The sequence below is a fragment of the Seriola dumerili genome, unplaced genomic scaffold (genome assembly GCF_002260705.1).
Source record: "Seriola dumerili isolate Sdu_G_001 unplaced genomic scaffold, Sdu_1.0 BDQW01000193.1, whole genome shotgun sequence".
Taxonomy (NCBI): Eukaryota; Metazoa; Chordata; class Actinopteri; order Carangiformes; family Carangidae; genus Seriola; species Seriola dumerili.
The window spans coordinates 849,819-866,466 of NW_019174448.1; the positions used below are offsets into that span (position 1 = coordinate 849,819).

General features: G+C 42.8%; 1 protein-coding gene across 1 annotated transcript in view; it reads right to left on the minus strand.

Annotated features, from left to right (window-relative positions):
* Window positions 1-714: 714 nt before the first annotated feature.
* Window positions 715-16,648, minus strand: part of rasgef1b (RasGEF domain family member 1B) — a 30,418-nt gene continuing 14,484 nt past the window's right edge. Inside the window, exons 6-14 of the mRNA XM_022753747.1 lie at window positions 16,133-16,207; window positions 15,015-15,110; window positions 14,575-14,677; window positions 12,515-12,594; window positions 10,754-10,849; window positions 7,255-7,350; window positions 6,530-6,653; window positions 4,397-4,469; window positions 715-2,374 (exon numbers count right to left, since the gene is read on the minus strand). Of these exons, the coding sequence (XP_022609468.1) occupies window positions 2,350-2,374; window positions 4,397-4,469; window positions 6,530-6,653; window positions 7,255-7,350; window positions 10,754-10,849; window positions 12,515-12,594; window positions 14,575-14,677; window positions 15,015-15,110; window positions 16,133-16,207 (768 nt within the window). The 3' untranslated portion in view covers window positions 715-2,349. The remainder of the gene's footprint in view (window positions 2,375-4,396; window positions 4,470-6,529; window positions 6,654-7,254; window positions 7,351-10,753; window positions 10,850-12,514; window positions 12,595-14,574; window positions 14,678-15,014; window positions 15,111-16,132; window positions 16,208-16,648) is intronic.

Sequence of the window (16,648 nt, forward strand, 5' to 3'; positions counted from 1 at the left end):
AGTATAGTATGGCAGAAAAATGCCAAAAACGTCAAAGTATAGTATGGCATAAAATGTCAAAAAAACATCATAGTATATTAAGGCATAAAATGTCATAAAAACGTCATAGTATGTGAAGGTATGAGAGGAAATAATATAACTAGGCATAAAAATGCAAAAAAAACATCAAAGTATAGTATGGCAGAAAAATGCCAAAAACGTCATAGTATAGTATACAAAAAATTTCAAAAAAACATCATAGTATATTAAGGCATAAAAGGTCATAAAAATGTCATAGTATGGTCAGGCATCATACAAGATAGTATAGTAAGGCATAAAAATGCCAAAAAACATCTGAGTATAGTATGGCATAAAAATGCCAAAAAAGTCATAGTATAGTATGGCATAAAATGTTAAAAAAAACGTCATAGTATATTAAGGCATAAAAGGTCATAAAAACATCATAGTATGTGAAGGTATGAGACGAAATAATATAATTAGGCATAAAATTTCCAAAAAACATCTAAGTATAGTATGGGAGAAGAATGACAAAAACGTCATAGTATAGTAAGGCATAAGAACTCATAAAAACATCATATTGTAGTAAGGCACAAAAAGTGTATGAATGTAGTTGAGAGCTTCAAAAAGGAAGTAAGTGGCCCCTTAAGCTTAGATTACATATACTGTGTCAAAGGGTAAATTACACTCAAAAAAATGACAAACGCAATCATCTGATAATTTTAAACATTCTTTTATTAACTTTCTCTTTTTAAACACAACTAACTCATTTAATAAACATTCTTCTATTCAATTTTAACAGTCCAAATACAAATGGATGAACACAGCGAGGGAGAAAAAAGAACCATACAGTATGTACACAATAAAACACAACAGTACTCTGTGGTGAGAAGAGCACTCAAGGTAAAGCAGACATCAGTCAAACATATTTAACTTCATACTCTGATTTAGTACCTTGAAAAATAAGTGTCTCATACAAACTTGTATAAAAAATAATAATCAAGCCAATTTGTGAGGACTACTTAAGCATGTTATGTACCTAGTACAAAATTAAATAACAATAAAATAACAGTACATATTGGCATGAGGACATAATGTGACTACACAAATAGATTTATAAATAAACAGGGAAGAAACTATACTTTTAATAATCTCAAAATAACAACAAAGGATATTATTTAACCTGTAGGGTTTCAACAGAAAAAACAATCCTCAGTTCACATTATTCAACCACACAAATCCATTCACTTTTCTGACTGAACCACCAGGGGGCAGCACAACCACACTCATTTTCTACATTAGCAGGTAGAGCAGGAACAAAAGGGAGAGTATGAATGTTAGCCCACAGTCTGGTTCACCTGAACCACAGCAGAGGGCTATTTCAACACAGATTATCAGGGACAACAGGAAACACACATCATCACACCTTCCATTTAAGCTCACTGCTGAGGGGCCTCGGTGTGCCTCAAACAAAGCGCTTGTCAGAGCATCTAACAGCATCATAAGCCCCAGCTCCTACTTCGGAAAGATGCTGTTCAGAAGAGAAATACTTTGGTTGATGCTGACTTTGTTTGACGCACACTGAGGCCGAGAGGGGGTCAAAGACAAACAACAAGGTAGTGTTGCTTCCTGCTTAAGAAAAACACCTTTATACAACACAAATAAACAAAACAAAAAAAACTCAGTTACATCTTTAAAATGCAGCCAGTGCATTTTCTCTTAAACGTCACAATTAACATGAGGCGTAAGATACTCAGGTATCGTACAAAGGAAAGAGACGAAACCAAACTACAAATAATGGCTAGCTTAATGATGAACAACAGTGTTGCGGGTTAAGGTTCGACTTCTCTGTACAGAGTGCTGGCTTGTGGAACCAGAGGGAGAGAGAGAGAGAGTAGCGTTTCTGTTACGTTAGCCAACCAGCAGCTAACTTTGTAGTTTCAGTGGAAAAAATGGGTTGAAAACTGGTGCAGGGTGGGGGATGGGGGACAAACCCCAACGATTCTGGGTGAAATGCTTCGGACAAGAAAAAGCACCTCCCTTGGCTTTTATCATGAAGGTTTGTGGCGGTTCTTTTTTTTTAAAAAAAGACTCTACAAAGTCATACAAAGAGATGAAAAAAACAGCTGTCCTGAAATATACAGCACAAAGAGCAAAGAGGGTAAGGAAAAGCAGAGCTTCATAGAAATCTGAAGCTGGAGGGAACACCAAAAGGTCCTCGCCAGCCAAAGTAGAGATTGTCATTTCCCTTCCAACACAGGGATACTTGGTTCGGACAACAGCGGCGCTGAGCAGGGCACGGCTAGCTTGTCAGGGGTTTGTCTTCACTCTGGTTTCTTCAGTTTATAAATTTTAGACCCTGCTTAGCAGAGTGGATCTGTGGAGACAGGAAAGAAACAGGTTAGCATCATGAGATAAACCTGAGAGTTACAAAGATCTCACAGCCTGTAGACCTCTACTAAAGCCGCTAGTCACTTGACGAATGTTTCGATTTTTTAGCACAAATTTGCCAACTTTTTAACTTTTTAGATGGATAATGTTCAGATTTAACTTTTTCAATTTAGAAAAAGTAAAACTTTTGCTGCAAAAATTGTGAAAAAGTGTTACAATTGTTGAGCAAACTTAAAAGAAATTAATTGATGAATATACTATAGAAATACCGTAGTTTATCTAAGTGAATATCAACAACTTTAATGGAGGTTTGTTTGCTGATCTGTAAAAGCATTTAAGATTTGGTTACAATTTAAGTTGGGTTTGAAACTCATATATATATATATATATATATATATATAGATCTTATATAGATCTTATCATCTTTTCCCTCCAGTGAGAATATTTAAAGAAAGTCAAAGTTGGTGGATATTTTAGTTAAAAACTGTGACTTTAAAAAGTAGAATGTGAGTTGCAGCAACAGTTTGTCTTCAGTGGATTTTGGAGGGGTGGGGGATGAGGGTGATGTGTGTAGAGAGACAGTCTGTGCTGAGCAGACTTTCTCCAAGGCGAGCGGCCCGTTCTGCTGACACGGCTCGGATGGAATAAAGTGACAGATCGTGTCGCAGTGGAGGCAAAGCTCGGGGGGGGGGGGCCTGGCAGGAGGCGATCAGGTAAACGTGATATCTTCACACACACACACACACACACACACACACAGAGCTGAGTGGATTCTCCCTGGCTGGGCTTCACCCAACACTCACAAGGATCTGGATCCAAAACCTGCTCTCACCTCTGACCCCGGCCAACAGATCTGATTCATGTGGGTGGTCGGGGTTGTGTGGGGTCAGTTTTTGGCAGCCTGCAGCCTGAGTGTCAGCTCTGAATCATGTGCTCACTGTCCATAAATACTGGCTGTATTTTTACATGACTGTCTCATGCATTTTGGTTCTTTTTAGATTCAAGTCTTTCTTAAAAAAACAACAAAAAAAAAGTTTCAGCTTTGCTCATGGATTTATAGACTGAAGATACATGTTTTATGTTTCAAGCTTCGTTAATTTATATATTTTTTGTCCACTCGGCAGAAGAGCTGACAGACACAGCCCTGACATGTAAGTATAGATCACTTATTAGAAAACTGTTGCCTATCACATCACAGCATTCACCTGCAGTGGTGTTTGTGTCCACCTGATGATTGTAAGTCACATTTCTGCTCTATTCTTATCTCCGTTTTGGTGGCTAGCTTTTATATTGCTACTCAACAATCCCATAAACCACTAAATCTTAATTTGAAACTTTTTATTTATCAGCTTTAGTTTTCAACTACTCTTCGTGGCTGTTACTCCGCAGCTCTTTACATGTTTGGCCATCAAAACATTTATTATTGAGTTTAAAAAACTAAAAGCTTTTAATGGCAGTGATAGGACCATGTTAGTACATGTGATCTAGAGCTCTGGAGAAACTGAACGTCCCCGACTCAGTTTGTGTCAATTAAACTTCAGCGTATGATGCTGAAGCGAGAGGAAATATCCCTGTCAGCTCTCTGGGGTTTTCTTCACTGAGTTAGAGGCGACTAAACAAAAGACAATTTTCTCTCAACACACACACACACACACACACACACACACACACACACACACACACGCAGGGTGCTGTGTGATGAGGGGGTATGGTGTGTTTTGTGTGCCTAAGATGTAATTGTGTGAAAATGACTGATGTGCTTTGCGTGTGTCTACACAAGCGGTGATGTGACCAAGAAGAATGATGAGCGCCTGAGTGTGTGTGTGTGTGTTTGAAGCATTAATTGAATAGCGTGCAGGTCAGCACCGGAGGGTGACCTACATCCCTCTGGGTGAGCCTGGTCAGCGGGGAGGGAGGAGAAGATGAGGGGTGACAGCCGTGATTGAAAGACTCAAAACCCCTGAGGGTGAGTGTGTGAAGAGGGAGAAGGGGGGAGGTTCATACACACCTCAGAGACTTCCATCTGTCCTTCTCCATGTTGTTCTCAGGACCTTCGCTCTCGTATGAAGCCAGATACAACGCTGCAATGAGAAACATCAAAGAATCATTAGCTTTTTAAAGACTTAACAATTACTGCATCTTGTCGGCATTAAGTGGTGCTGATCTTATTACTGGTCCCTTCACTTACAGTTAAAGCTTATAATAACCAGGGCTCTGGCTCACATTGCCAGTGTATTTAATTTTTCTTCCCATTTTTCCCCTCACTTTCCATCACTGAAAGTATTTTCTGTGATTAAATGTGTTCATCCAATATTTTGGAGCAGTGGGGACAAAAAAACCCTCATTTTAGACTGTTCTGATCTGATCTCTTCTTTTTAATCTGATTATTTATCCAAGGGAATCGATCCATGAACATAAAAGACACACATTCATAAGATGCTCCATTAGTTCTATTGAAATAATGGCCAGTTCTTTTATATGTTAACTGGTACATATAGGTTTCATTTTTACAGTAAACCTTACAAACTGAGGTTCTAGTTTCTGAACATTTATTTAGCATTAGCCAGCACGGATCTTTGTGGTGACATTTACATGATGCAGCAGACGCTGGTCCTGCCTCAGCTCCTGTACAGTTTATTTTAGTCATCTTAGCTGCTGATCTGCTTTTTCATTTTCTTTTCCTCCAGTAAAAAAACAGCACAATCAGTGTTTTTCTCGCTCCTTTTCCATCCTCACTCATTATGAGTGGTCACCCCTGTGCTCTCTGTATTGACTGGCGAAGAAAAATATTCTTGAAGAAAATCCAACAAAGAAGCACAAAAAAAAACAAAAAAAAACTGATGCGTCAGTTGAATCAAACTTTGTTTGGAGCCTAAAAGCAGTTTTAAAACGTTTCTACACGTTTCAAATATCAGACCCAATTCAAATCAACCCGCCTCCCCTCGTGTGCAGCAAAGTGCAGACTCTCTGCATTAATGCACAGACTGGTTGACAGGAGGATGTTCACTATCACCCGACACTGCCACCCATGGATAGGAAGCGCTCACAGCTGATTGGTCAGTTGAGCCAGATTGAACAGAGCTCCCTGCCTCTCTCTGATAAGACGGTGATAAGAGCCGGAGCCAGTGACACGAGACTTTGATGTGGATTGAAGACGACCAAAACTACCAGCGCTGCTCGAGTGTGAGAGGTGATAACAAAGTAGGTAGGTGTGTGTGTGTGTGTGTGTGTGTGTGGGGGGATTTGAGGCTCATTCTGTTGTCTGCTATATTTTAACCAGGGACATTGAACATCACTATGGTTTCTGTTGTAATTTATATCTAACAACATTATGCCTCAACCCTCACCTGTACTCTACTTTGACAGAAATCAGCCGTTTCGATTTTACAGGATTCAAAAGGGACTTGATTTCTTCCACAAATCTGGATTACAAGGTTTCATGTGTCTCCTGTGTTGTTTTCATTGTAAATAAAGACATCAAATCCACATGATTGTAAATTATGTTTGACATGCTTGTTGAAAACGTAATTAAGTTTGACTTAAAACCCCTAAATGACCAGAAATCTTGGTGTGCTCGTCATAATAACAGTAGTGTGGCTGAGCATTTACTATTATGATGAAGTTACCATGTTAATGAGCTTGTACGTTTGCTAAATACGCCAGTTTTCTCTTTTTATCACCTTTAGTCTGAAAGGAATAGTTTGGCATCTTGGGATATATGATTATTTAGTCTCTTGCTAATTGAATATGAGGCTAACATCAGCAGCCAGTTAGCCTAGCTTACCATGAAGAGTGGTAGCTAGCTTAGCTCTGTCCAAAGATTAAAATAAATCCATAACTTGTTATTTTTACACTTCAAATAAGATATTAACTGTGAATATGTTTAGTTTTAAAGATGTTGGTAAGCATGTAACTTTGTAGAGAGTCAAGCTGACTGTTTCCCCTGTCTTCCAATCTTTAAACTAAATTAAGCTAATTGGCTGCTAGCTGTAGCTTCATATTCAGCGTACAGAGATTACACTTTGCCTTCTTGGCCAGAAACAGAATTTAAGCTCAGTTTTCCAAAATGTCAAACTATTTCTTTAATAGGCGTTAAGATCCCCCGTCATTCATTTATTCATTCATTCATTTAGAAACTCACCGTCCTCAGTGAACACTGGAGCGGTCAGCAGGTACTGCAGGATCTTGCGATCCTTCTCAAACGGACACTCCACTTTCTTCCAGGTCATGAATTCACTCACTTGTTTGGCGAGTTCCCAGAATTTCTGAAATGAAAACAAAAACAAACAACAAAAAAAAAAGGTTAATAAGGAATGAACATGTTTTACACTACACAATATACTGTATGCATAGTTGACTATTACTTCTTTACCATCTGGCTGATTGTTTGGAGCATGGGTATCATTTTTTAATACTACTGCCTTTGAGCAAGTTATATAACCATGCATGGCTCCACTGCACTACACTGCGGTCTGAAGTGGTGATTTGTTCCTATGTAGAACATGGTTACAGAAAAAGGTTCAGCAGTTTCCCAGGATAAAATAAATACTTAATATAGTGTGTGATTCAGTGGAGCTGTGAGCAAAGACCAGTGGAAATACTTATGAGACTCTGGTCACTGGTCAGTGTGTTTGTTCCATGGAAACACAGCTAAACTACAAGCACAATTCTTACTTCTTCATTCTAAGCACTCTTTAGGGAAGTGGAAACAAATGGCACCGAATCCATTGCCTTGTGTAGTAACTACAGTGACGTCCGCTGACACGACAAGTCGGCTGTAGGTGGGGGTGAGGGTAGGGAGGAGAAAACCTGGTGTAAACGGTTGCCAGGGAAACTCCCTGTGGGTGATTTAAAAATTCAATTCACCTCAAAGTTGACGTGTCCGTTCTGCAGCCTGTTGGCACATCCCTCGTTGAGGAAGTAGATGTCTTTTATGAGCAGGCTGAAGAAAGGGATGACAATCTGCAAGACAAGAGAAAGAGAAAAGAGATTTAATTTCACTGAGAAGATGTGAGGGGGGGGGGGGGGTTTNATTTCCACATGATAGCTGGCGTGTGATCTCTGTAAACATCGATTCAAAAGGGAAAGAGATTACAATTGACAAAGGGGATTTATTACGAAACAGACCCAGTAATGAAAAGGACACATTTTCATTAAAAGAAATCCACTAACTTTCCCTTCTGACCGGCTTGTTGCAGCGTGCAGAAACACAACCTTCATTACTACAGAACTTTCCCAGGACAAATTCCTCCAACCAAAAACGGAGAAGTGAAACTGGAGTAAAAGAGGTTTTCCAGAGAAGAATTATTCCCCTGTAAATTCCCTTTAAATAATTCATTGTCACCTTCATACAATGATGCAGGTCACTGCATGTTCAGCTTAGATACAGCAGGGTGGGGGAGAAGCACCAGACTCCATTCAAATAACGATAAATATGAAGTTGGTGACATTTTTCTTCTTCACTGGTATTGAGCCAGACATCAGGACTGGATCTGGTATTTACCAGTTGCTATGGCTGATAAATAAACACAAGACGTGACTCGTTTCTCAGCACACAGAGATGCTTCAGCCTGGCACAGTGACCTATTAAAGTAAACTCAGCCTTTTCAAAAAATGGAAATACCAAAAAGGGGAAAACAGCAGCAGCAGCAGCAGCAGCAGCAGCAGCGCACTGAGCTTCTTATATAAAGCACATTTGTGTTGCTCATTCTGATTGTGTCACAGTTTGTACTTGTATAAACCACCCACTCCCTTCTCCTTATGTTTTTACTTCTTCCCAAAAGATTCGCCAAGTCAATCAATCCAGTCGTCTTTTTTTCTTTAACTGCGTAAAGCTTGTGAAATTCTGCCTCCACAACATCCTCCAAAAAAAAAAAGAAAAGAAAAACTGTTCTGGCTGCAGCTGACAGCAGCTAGTTAACTGAGCCTCAAAGAGGTCTGAACATAATGTACAGCAAGGGGTCTGCAGGGGCAGGATGTTGTTTACAAGGGCATGCATGTATGCATGATCTGAAGGCTGTTGTCATGCGTGCACACACGTCTGTATGTTCATGTTAATGCTGTGAGGGAAGAGGAAGGAAAAAAAATTTAAAAAAAGAAACTGCCCAGCAGGAGCAGGGAGGAAGTTATTTTCACAGCTGGACACACAGGAGTACGAAGGGCCTGGAGCCAGAGGGAGCAAACGTCTGGGTTTACTATAGTGGATGTGTTTATTAAAAGTTTTATTTAGGTGATTATTAATCTATTTATCAAAAGATGTTTTCGTTTTAAGGGTTGACACGAGGTGAACAACAGGAAACTGTGATAATCTTTTGTTTTCACGTAAAATTCACCCATTCCAGCTTCTAGGTAAATAAACAAGCTGCTAACCAAACAAATAATAAAGAAAATAATCAGCAGATTAATCAATAACGGAATTAATCATTAGTTCTAACCCCTAATGTTTTCACTGTCCTGTAAAACTTCAAGATTTTTTATTTTTATTAGTCCTGTTGCCTTGTTTTATTCTAATCATCATCTCGGTCTCTTACTGTTTTATGTTTCCTTTTGTAAAGCACTTGGTAATTACCAGTTTTGCGAAATACACACGTAAAATAAAACCAATACAGGTCAGAAAAAAAGCTCTTCCTTCTTGAAATCTGTAATTTATCATCCAGGTTTGATTAAATCACGCATCAGGAGCAGATCTTTGTGGTATAACTGGACATAAAGTGGAATATTTTGTGCATTATTCTTTGTAAAATGTCTTTACAAGCTGTTGCTACACAGCCAAACAAAGTCTGCTTTAGATCAGCTGTTTGGCATCTGGTTTAAATGTCGAATCAACAGAGCAACTAACTTTCTGATCATTTGAATCTTTGATGGAAGTGAAGCATTAGTTTTGGTTTTGCCTGGAGGAGACCATAAACAGCAGCATGTATCACCCCCCCCCCCTAAAAGGAGAGGTCAGAAGAGCGAGAACATACCAAGACTTCTTGGGAACTTTCCGTTTCACGACCCCGACCCTTTGTCCGGGTGTGTTTGCATTTCTCAGCTCCCAAAAAAACATCCCCTCACAAACCTCAGGGAGCCAGATGCACATTGACAGTACACTCTGTCTCCGTTATTCAGCGTTATGATGACGTGAAGAGAGGCTAACCGCCGAGGCCTGGCAGCCCCACGAGCTCTGCGCTTGTTCAGACTCGGTCAGGGCGGGCAACTCAAGAGGCAGCGGCAGAGAACACTATGTGATCTGGCAGCCGGCCTGTGTTTTCTTTTTCCTTCACAGCTCGTTTGAGGAGGAGGAAACCGAGACCCTCCTCGTATTTTGACCCACTTATAACTCGACCCTGCGTGTCCCCTCTGAGCTCCGCCGTTATGCAACCTCTGTCCCGCTTCCAAGTCCACTCCAGAGGCCGCTGATGGTGTAAACACGACGGGAACGCAGCGTCCAGACGATAACAAGACGCAACAAACGGCAGCGGCTTGTTTTTCTGGCTTCTCCTCAAAATCAACCGCTTCCTCCGTGTTCGCCGTGGCAAGACCGCAGAGATAAAAGGCGACGCGATAACCATCTCAACTTTTTACATAACTGTAATCAGCTCAAAGTGTCTCTGTTGCAGAGGCGTTGCCAACACTTTGTTCAGGGGCAGAGCGCTTATCCTGAAACTGGAAGGTCACAGCAGCTGTCAAGTGGTCTTTAGCAACACACCCAATCCCCGTTATTCACTGTAAGTGGCTCCGGGTGAGACTTTCAGCCAAAAGTATGAAATGTAAACCCAAGTCTGGAGCGCAGACGTTCAAACTGGTGAGGTTTATATGAAAGTTGGCTGCTGGATGTGTCCTACAAAGGAAATGTTTGACTTTTCTAACTCATCCATCTGAAGCTTGACCTGATTTTTTCTTTTTTTTTTTTGTTTCCTCCCCACTGAAGGTGGTTTTACTCCAATTTCAAACCTTTATTTAACAAGCTGCACTTTAACTGTCAGCAGGTTCATTTAATTGTCACTCCTCAAGTTCTGCGCCCGCGCCGTGCGTTCAGGTGCAGCGACGGAAAAAGTGGAGAATATATTCAAAACTCAGGAAAGATCGTCCTTTTATAAATACACACTTCCACATTCGGACCAGCAGCTAAAACCCTCGCATATGATCCAGAATGCAGCTGCACGTCTGGTCTTCATCCACTTACTCATCGACCTACGCTGGCTTCCCACGGCCGGCCCAATCAAATTCAAGTCCACCTTCGACACTCCAACATGTCTAACCAGTACGTTCTATGCGCTTCTCTACCTGATCTCCTTCCACTTATTAAATAGATGTACACCGGGGTCTGATCTAGATTAAAGCGTCTGCCACATGAGTAAACGTAAGTGCAAATCAGTCTCACCTTCTCTCTGCTGCTGTTGGCTGTGATCGACCTCTGCGTGGCTCCTCTCAGCGCCGTTCTGTAGTTGTAGAAGTTGCTGGAAGGATCCATCTGGTGCTGCGAGGAGGAAATCAAACACAGTGTGAGGAGAGCCGCTGGGAGAGAGGAGAGCATCTGACGGGCTGTGACGCTGTGACGCTGGTTTGCAAAGAAAGGAAAAGCTGTAGAGGGACGTTCTGAATTTTTGTGTTTCAAGCTAAATGTGGAGTCGGTAAAAAGGTTAACCAATGGATGAGCCGACTGACAGAAAATTAAATTTGATAATATCCATTTAAGACGTCACCTCGACAACTTTTTCAACATTTCCTAAAACAAATTTTCTTGATTAATGGACGTGAAAAGACAATGAAAGTGATCACTATTTGCATATTAAAATAAAATGCCTCCATGCTGTTCATGAACTGACTTGAACCCCCCCCCCCCGTGGCGCACCACAGTATATTAACTACCCTCAGTGTGGCATTAGCCTGTCAGTGTCATGTGATGGTGGTTGATACCATCAACTGTGTGACCTTGAACGAACCAGCAGCAGAGAGAAAGTTCAGCAGTGAGTGAGGCTCACAGGGACAAAGGAGGTGGAGAGGAGGAGGAGGAGGAGGAGGAGGAGGAGGTGTGTGACTGACGGAGAGAGGGAGAAAGATGAAGATTGAACTCCGGTGAGACGTGAAGGGAACCTAAAGAAGTGAGTCTTTGAAAGCTTTTCAATCCCACAGAAAGGTCCCGGCCCGACGCGTCTCCACCTCAGATCTCCCTCTTTCAAAGGGCTGAGTGACGGCCCGCTGGGCTCACAGGGTGTGTGTTCCCTGCTCTATCTGGGGTTTTACTCAGGTACCGCAGGGAGGGAGGGAGGGAGGGAGGGAGGGAGGGGGTGCGTGTGATCTGAACCCCAGCCACACTGAAACATCTGGGGCTTCCTGGCTGCAGGACTCCCTCTCCCTCCACCTGCCTTCATTCCCTCCGGACGCGTCACTTCAACATGTTTGATTCTAACATGTCTGTTAGATTCGTTGGTTTGTTGCCGTTTCTGATGCTTCGGCTCCAGAACGTGTCTCCTCACATTCAGTCTTGAGTTCAACTTTTAAATCTATTTTGTGTTGGATTCAACACGTTTCTGAAGTTTTTCACACCTGATCGCACGTTTTTTTGCATTTGTCTTATTGTGTCTTTGAATAAATTGAAACGTCAGTGAAACAAAAAGAAAAAGCTGAGACGTTTTGTGAAATCGTCACATTTAAAAACAGTTTTAAAAGATGTCGCAATCACAAAACACTGGGGAAAAGTTGACGTGTGTTTTCCTGTTAAGTTAAATGAAATGTTTTCACATGTTTCAGTGTCTTTATGTTGCTTAGTTATGTCGCCATGGAGGAGGAGGAGAAACACACCGATCTGTGCGAGTCACAGTAAATCTCTGCTCTCCCACTCAGATCCACGTTCACGGGAGCTTTTCAGCGCAACCGTGTTCATCTGCCTTTGTCTTTTGCACTTCACCCAACACTTCAGTGGACGGGGGGGAAGAAGCTCCCCCACACGCCCACATCACAGTTAGTCATCAGTGTCGGACTCAACAAAATCACAGAGCCGCACAAGTGTGTGGGCTCGCAGGAAAACACATTACGGATGATTAAAACTCAAGAGGAAATTATGTAAGAATGTTAAAAAACACAGATTTGAAGTGGTTTTTTTTTATTGGCAGATCTTGAACCTTTCTTCATGCAAACTTACTTCTAAGATGTCAAACTTGGCCGTCTTGACTTTACTCCAGGTTTTCTTCAGCCGAGACACAGGACTCATGTTCATCCCAGCTGTGAGACGGACACACACACACACAAAGAAGAAAAAGACAATGAGAGAGACATCACACATCCACGCAAACACCCAAAACACCACCGCATTAACACATGGCATTTTCCCCATTCAGCCAGACGGACGCACCCCCCCCCCCCCCCCCCCCCCACCCTTCCTCCCATGGTAGTCATCCTTTAACAACACCCCCACCCCACCTCCACCCACCCCACCTCGCCTTTTCTTTCCCTCTACTGTTGTTTCTTCTGATGCAGCGAGGCAAAAGGCTGCAGGAACAATGGAGTTAACACACGCCTCGTTTCCCCTCCCAGCACTCTGCTTCCCATATGGTAATCCTCTGTGTGTGTGTGTGTGTGTGTGTGTGTGTGTGTGTGTGCTGCATGTTCAGGCAGCTTATGGGGGGGGGGGGGGTCACCGTCGTCAGAGCAGAACAACAACACAAAACAACTCCAGAGTAAACAAAGGAGCTCAGAAGAAATATAAATCTAACTGTTAAAACCCTGAGATCACTTCACTACACACAACATGGGTTTTTTTTTTTCCCATGATGCTCAGGAGACGGAATGAATGAAACTCTGATGGCGGCGTCGGCGACATGTGACGGTGTGAGTCAGAACGTGTCTTGCTTAGGAAGCAGCTCCATCACACTCACAAAGACACTAGTGTGTGTGTGTGTGTGTGTGTGTGTGTGTGTGTGTGTGTGTGTATAAGGACAGGTGTTGGCTGTGTTAGTGGCTCTGTTGGGATGCGCACACACACAAACACACACACACACACACACAACGCCACACTTGTGACCCATGCAGGGGCATCCCAGAGCCCCCCTGTCCCCGCTGAGTGTTTCTAGACAAATACCAAAAAAAAAAAAAGGCAATTAAGAAAATTTCCTTTTCATGATTTGTGTGAACTAACCCTTTAATCACATCACTAATAAACTGTGTGACCTGGGTGGTTCCCTGGAGACGAGGCTGGCGGAGAAGCTTTGCCTGTGGCGCTCTCTCTCTCTCTCTCTCTCTCTCTCTCTCTCTCTCAGGGGAGAAAGACAGAGGACAGCTGGCACTCCCAATATCCTCCACTCTCCCGTACTCTCTCATCATCCTCATCCTCCCTCCTCCCTCGTGTGCTCACACCGTCCCCCGGTCAGTGCTGACCATCTGCCTGGATGGGGATGTTCTGCATCCTATTCCAGCTGCCCCCCCCCCCACTACCCCTCCCTCCCCCCTCAGGCCTGTGAGAATGACCACAGCCCCTCTCCTCTAAACACTCGGACATCTCTAGGATCCCCGAAGCCAGAGCGTCCAGTCCGGTCCCTCAGCTGTCCGAGGTGACCCGGGTCATTTATCAAATGCACATGTGGCACATCTGGCGGCCACTGCGCAGCTCCACTTTTCTGTGAGATCTAAGAAAGTAGACTACCCATGATCCTCTGCAACTTCCGTACGAGTGTATATATGTTAATGCAAATGCAAAGCAGTCAAACGTCAGCAGAAGAAAGCTTGGAGAAGCGTTTCTCCTCTCCTGACCATTTTTCTATCGGGACAATTATCCGCATGAGCTGCTGCTGCCGCCGAGCGTCACTGATATCATTAGGCTGGAGTAAATTGCGTAAGTTGGAAATGAGCTGAGACGAAGTCATGAGAGGTTAGGGCCACTGCTACAGGGCAGGGGAGATTACATCGCTGCACGAAATTCCCCCTGAACAACAAATTGCATTTACTACGCTGATCGGATTTACTGATGACTGTAAGAAACAGCCGTCTTCGCAGGAAATGTAGATGGGAGGGAACAAGTGCAGAGTCCAAACGACACTGATGAAGTACAAATCATTTCCTGGCTGTTGAATGTTGTCTTAAAACATTTGCTTATAACTCAGTGACTCGTGACGATACAGTGCAGTGACAAGAAGCACATCAGGGTTACCAGTGCTCCTCCTGTCCTGGCTTTATACGATAAGAGAGTAAAATCAAACCAGGACTCACAGATGATGGCCATGAGGGAGTTGAAGTTGCCGATGTTGAAGCATTCACGCGCCACGTCGATGAAGAACTCGATGACTCGAGCTCGGTGCTTCTTCTTCACAGGCTGTTAACAAAATGGAGAACATTAAAGAAAAAACTGCATCATGTCTCAGCGCAGGTTGTTTTTACTACAAACTGTGCAGTAATTATCAGGGAAGACGGCAAAAAGTATTAAAGTTTGCTTCTCCTTTATATATTATATATCGCTTTTCCCTGTTTTTATATCCCTGTAAACTCAATATCCTTCAGTTTTTTTTTCCCGCCTTGGACTTTGGACATTTTTCACCATTTTCTCTCATTTCATAAACTAAACAACAACCGACAGATTTACACTGATGTAAAATAATCAGCAGCTGCAGCCCCGTCATCACTTTCCCTCCATGAGCGAGCTCATTACTCACCATGCAGATTTCTGTAGCCACCAGATAACTGAGTCTGTTGAACCATTCAACATAAGCTTCCAGGTTGCTGGCCTTCTTGTGATCACTGAAGCAACTCTGCAAAAAAAAACAAAACAACAACAGACTTTTAATTAACATTTAAGCTAATTGCAAAGCAGAAATTGTGCTGAAGTGGAAAAATAAATCATATATCAATAAAAGTTTTTGCTTCTTCTTTTTTTCTTTTCTTCTTCCTTCTCTCAGTCGATGCATCACTGAGCATAAAAATAAACTCCTGGGTGAGCGGACCTGAGCAGCCAATCACACTCGACTTCACTCTCTTCTATAAGCACAATAGTGGCCAATGTTATTCACATTATGCATGCTGGTCCTTTGTGAGGACTCCTCTTGATCTAATTCCACACATTCCTTTGGCCTTACGCCATTTGCCCCCGTGTAGTGTTTCCTGCCAGTGGACACGTCGCATTTTAACACGCACACACACACACACACACACAGAGTTACTCCCGTCTTTTCCAAGTGGCTCGTTGGGGGTACGAGGCAGGCTAGTCCGAGGCACAAAGGCAGCCTTAACCCCCCCCCCATCACCTGGCTTCCAAAAAAGGGGCTGTTGCCTAGCAGCCAAACGCCAGACAAGAGAGAACCCACTGCCAGACACACACACACACACACACCCCTTCCCAAAACAAACCCTTGGCAGCAGTGGTTGCTAGGAGATGGGGTGCATGCATGCCCGTCTAATCTCGACACCGGGATGGTTTGAGGAAATTGTCTGTGAGAGTGTGTGTTTCTGAATGTGTGTGTGTGTGTGTGTGTGTGTGTGAGGATATCTGGTCTGCTGCTACAGTCTGGAAATCACCTGCCCTCCCTTTGACCTGTGCGGCGGCCCAGTCTTGGTGTTGTGTAAACTGAACATCCGTCTGGAGGAGAAACTAGGCCGGACTCACGTCTAACCCACCCCAGACACAGACTTGCCAGAATCAGGTCCACACTCACACACACACACACGCACAAAGATTTCAGCCAAAAAAAAATAAATAAAAGGTTTGGAGTTGCGTAACCACTGTATATGTTTTCTTATCTGCTGATGTATTCTTAGAAAAGCACGCAGACGTTACCTTATCGTTGTCCAGAGGGTCTTTTTGGACAAAGGCCTGGACGAATTCTTCAGGTCCGATGTAACTGAGTCTCTCCTGAAAAGGCAAAAAAAAAAAAAAAAAAAAAGGAAAAATAATTCAACAAATCCATCTGTGGTTTGCATCTCCTTAAAAACTAGGTCGTTAAAACAGTTTGTTTTCTTCTCTGACCGGCTGACATGTAACGGATATACAGATGCGGTGAAACGCCACCGTTTCAAATCAATGCTGTGTCAGGACAGACGTGGGAGGAGCCGCGGCATTCGCTTCACCTCGGCCGCCGCACTGATTTGTAATCCATCATACTTGTCAGCCGTCCAATCTCTCACATGTTCTCCTCTCAGGATCGATTGGGTCTTATTTTCTTTGTGCGAGTCATTGGCAGGATTTCTGATTGTTCTTTGGAGGATGAAATTTTCCGTCTTAATTTGCTTTGACGTGTCACAACAGATGATTGATGCGATGTAATGACTTAAACCGATTTTCAAGATGAGACGG